This window comes from Hipposideros armiger, unplaced genomic scaffold (assembly GCF_001890085.2).
Source record: "Hipposideros armiger isolate ML-2016 unplaced genomic scaffold, ASM189008v1 scaffold_988, whole genome shotgun sequence".
In the NCBI taxonomy this organism is placed as follows: Eukaryota; Metazoa; Chordata; class Mammalia; order Chiroptera; family Hipposideridae; genus Hipposideros; species Hipposideros armiger.
Genome location: NW_017732338.1, coordinates 697666 through 699001, shown reverse-complemented (window position 1 = coordinate 699001; position 1336 = coordinate 697666). Strand labels below are relative to the sequence as shown.

The following is a 1336-nucleotide window of genomic DNA, read 5'->3' as shown; positions in this document are numbered from 1 at the left end:
GATGTTTCTGAGCTTTACTTTGATGTGAGGCAGCTGTTGAGGGGCTATCAAGGTACGTGAGGGCGTTCTCCAGGTATGAAACACATACATGGTCATTCCATCCCCCACCAATCCGTGGGACCGATGGCATCATTCCTACTTCTATGTCACAAAGCGAGGCTCATGGGGTGACCTGCCTGGGCACACACAGCTGGTCAGAAACAATGCTCAGATATGATCACTGGCTGGTTTTATTCCATATTAACTGTGCTCTTGCATGTCTTTTACTTTTCCTTTCAGTCAACGTGACTCTGGATCCAGAGACAGCTCATCGGGAACTAATCCTGTCTGAGGATCAGAGACATGTCACTAAGGGAAGACCCCAGCGTGATGTGCACAATTCTCCCAGGAGATTTACCGCCTACCCCTGTGTCCTGGGCCACGAGGGCTTTGCGTCGGGACGACATTACTTTGAAGTGTATGTGGGAGAAGGGATTCAGTGGGATTTAGGAGTTTGTATGGAAAATGTGCAGAAGGACACTCGCATGAAGCTGAACCCCCAGTCTGGATTCTGGGCCATCAGTTTGAGCAACAATGGCAGCTACACAGCGCTGACATATCCCCCTATCCCCCTTCCCATGCGGGAGAAGCCCCTGCTTGTGGGGGTTTTCCTGGACTATGAGGCAGGAGCTGTCTCCTTTTACAACATGACCACGGCCTCCCACATCTTCACCTTTCCCAGGGCCTCCTTCTCCAGGAAGCTGCGGCCCTATTTCCGGGTTTATCCCTCTTCTCCTCTGTCCCTGCCTCCCCCAGATGAGTAAAGAAAGGTGCAGTCTCCTTCTTGGCTTCACCAGCATCAATAAAATAATATAAATCCTGTGTGGCAGAATTTAGCCTGTTTTCTTCCCGCAATTTCTTGTACCTAGAACAGTGTGGGGGGACCCTCTAGCAGGTTCCTAATAATCTGCATTGAATGAATAGGTGAAAGGACTGTGACAACAACAGAGCTGGTCAGTCAGGAGGGAAGCAAGATAATAGCAGGGACCAGACCTTGTCCTCTCCATCCCCCTTCCATGGGGTCACAGCTCTGATTTCTGAGCATCCTTGGGTGACCAGTAGGGTGACCAGCAGGTCTGACTCCTCCCAGTGTGTTTCATGCCATTTGATCTCATGTGGGAATGAGGGAAAGCTGCAAGTCTCGGCCCACGGCAGGAAATCCATAGAGCAGTGACTCCTGTGCACACTGATGTTTGGTGAACAGCCTGAGCCACGGTTCTGGGTGGAGGTGAGTGCAGAGGCTGTCAGACCTGGCAGAAACCAAGCCAAGTGTGAGAGAAGGCTGAGAATGGGCTTA

At 51.2% G+C, this 1336-nt stretch overlaps 1 protein-coding gene across 1 annotated transcript; it reads left to right on the top strand.

Moving 5' to 3' along the window:
- Nucleotides 1-6: 6 nt before the first annotated feature.
- On the top strand, nucleotides 7-959 carry LOC109375770 (E3 ubiquitin-protein ligase TRIM38-like; the record flags this gene model as incomplete). The annotated part of the gene is made up of 2 exons (XM_019631298.1): nucleotides 7-52; nucleotides 280-959. Coding segments are annotated over 2 exons (570 nt in total), but the record flags the coding sequence as incomplete, so codon positions are not given.
- Between the last annotated feature and the right edge of the window lie 377 nt (nucleotides 960-1336).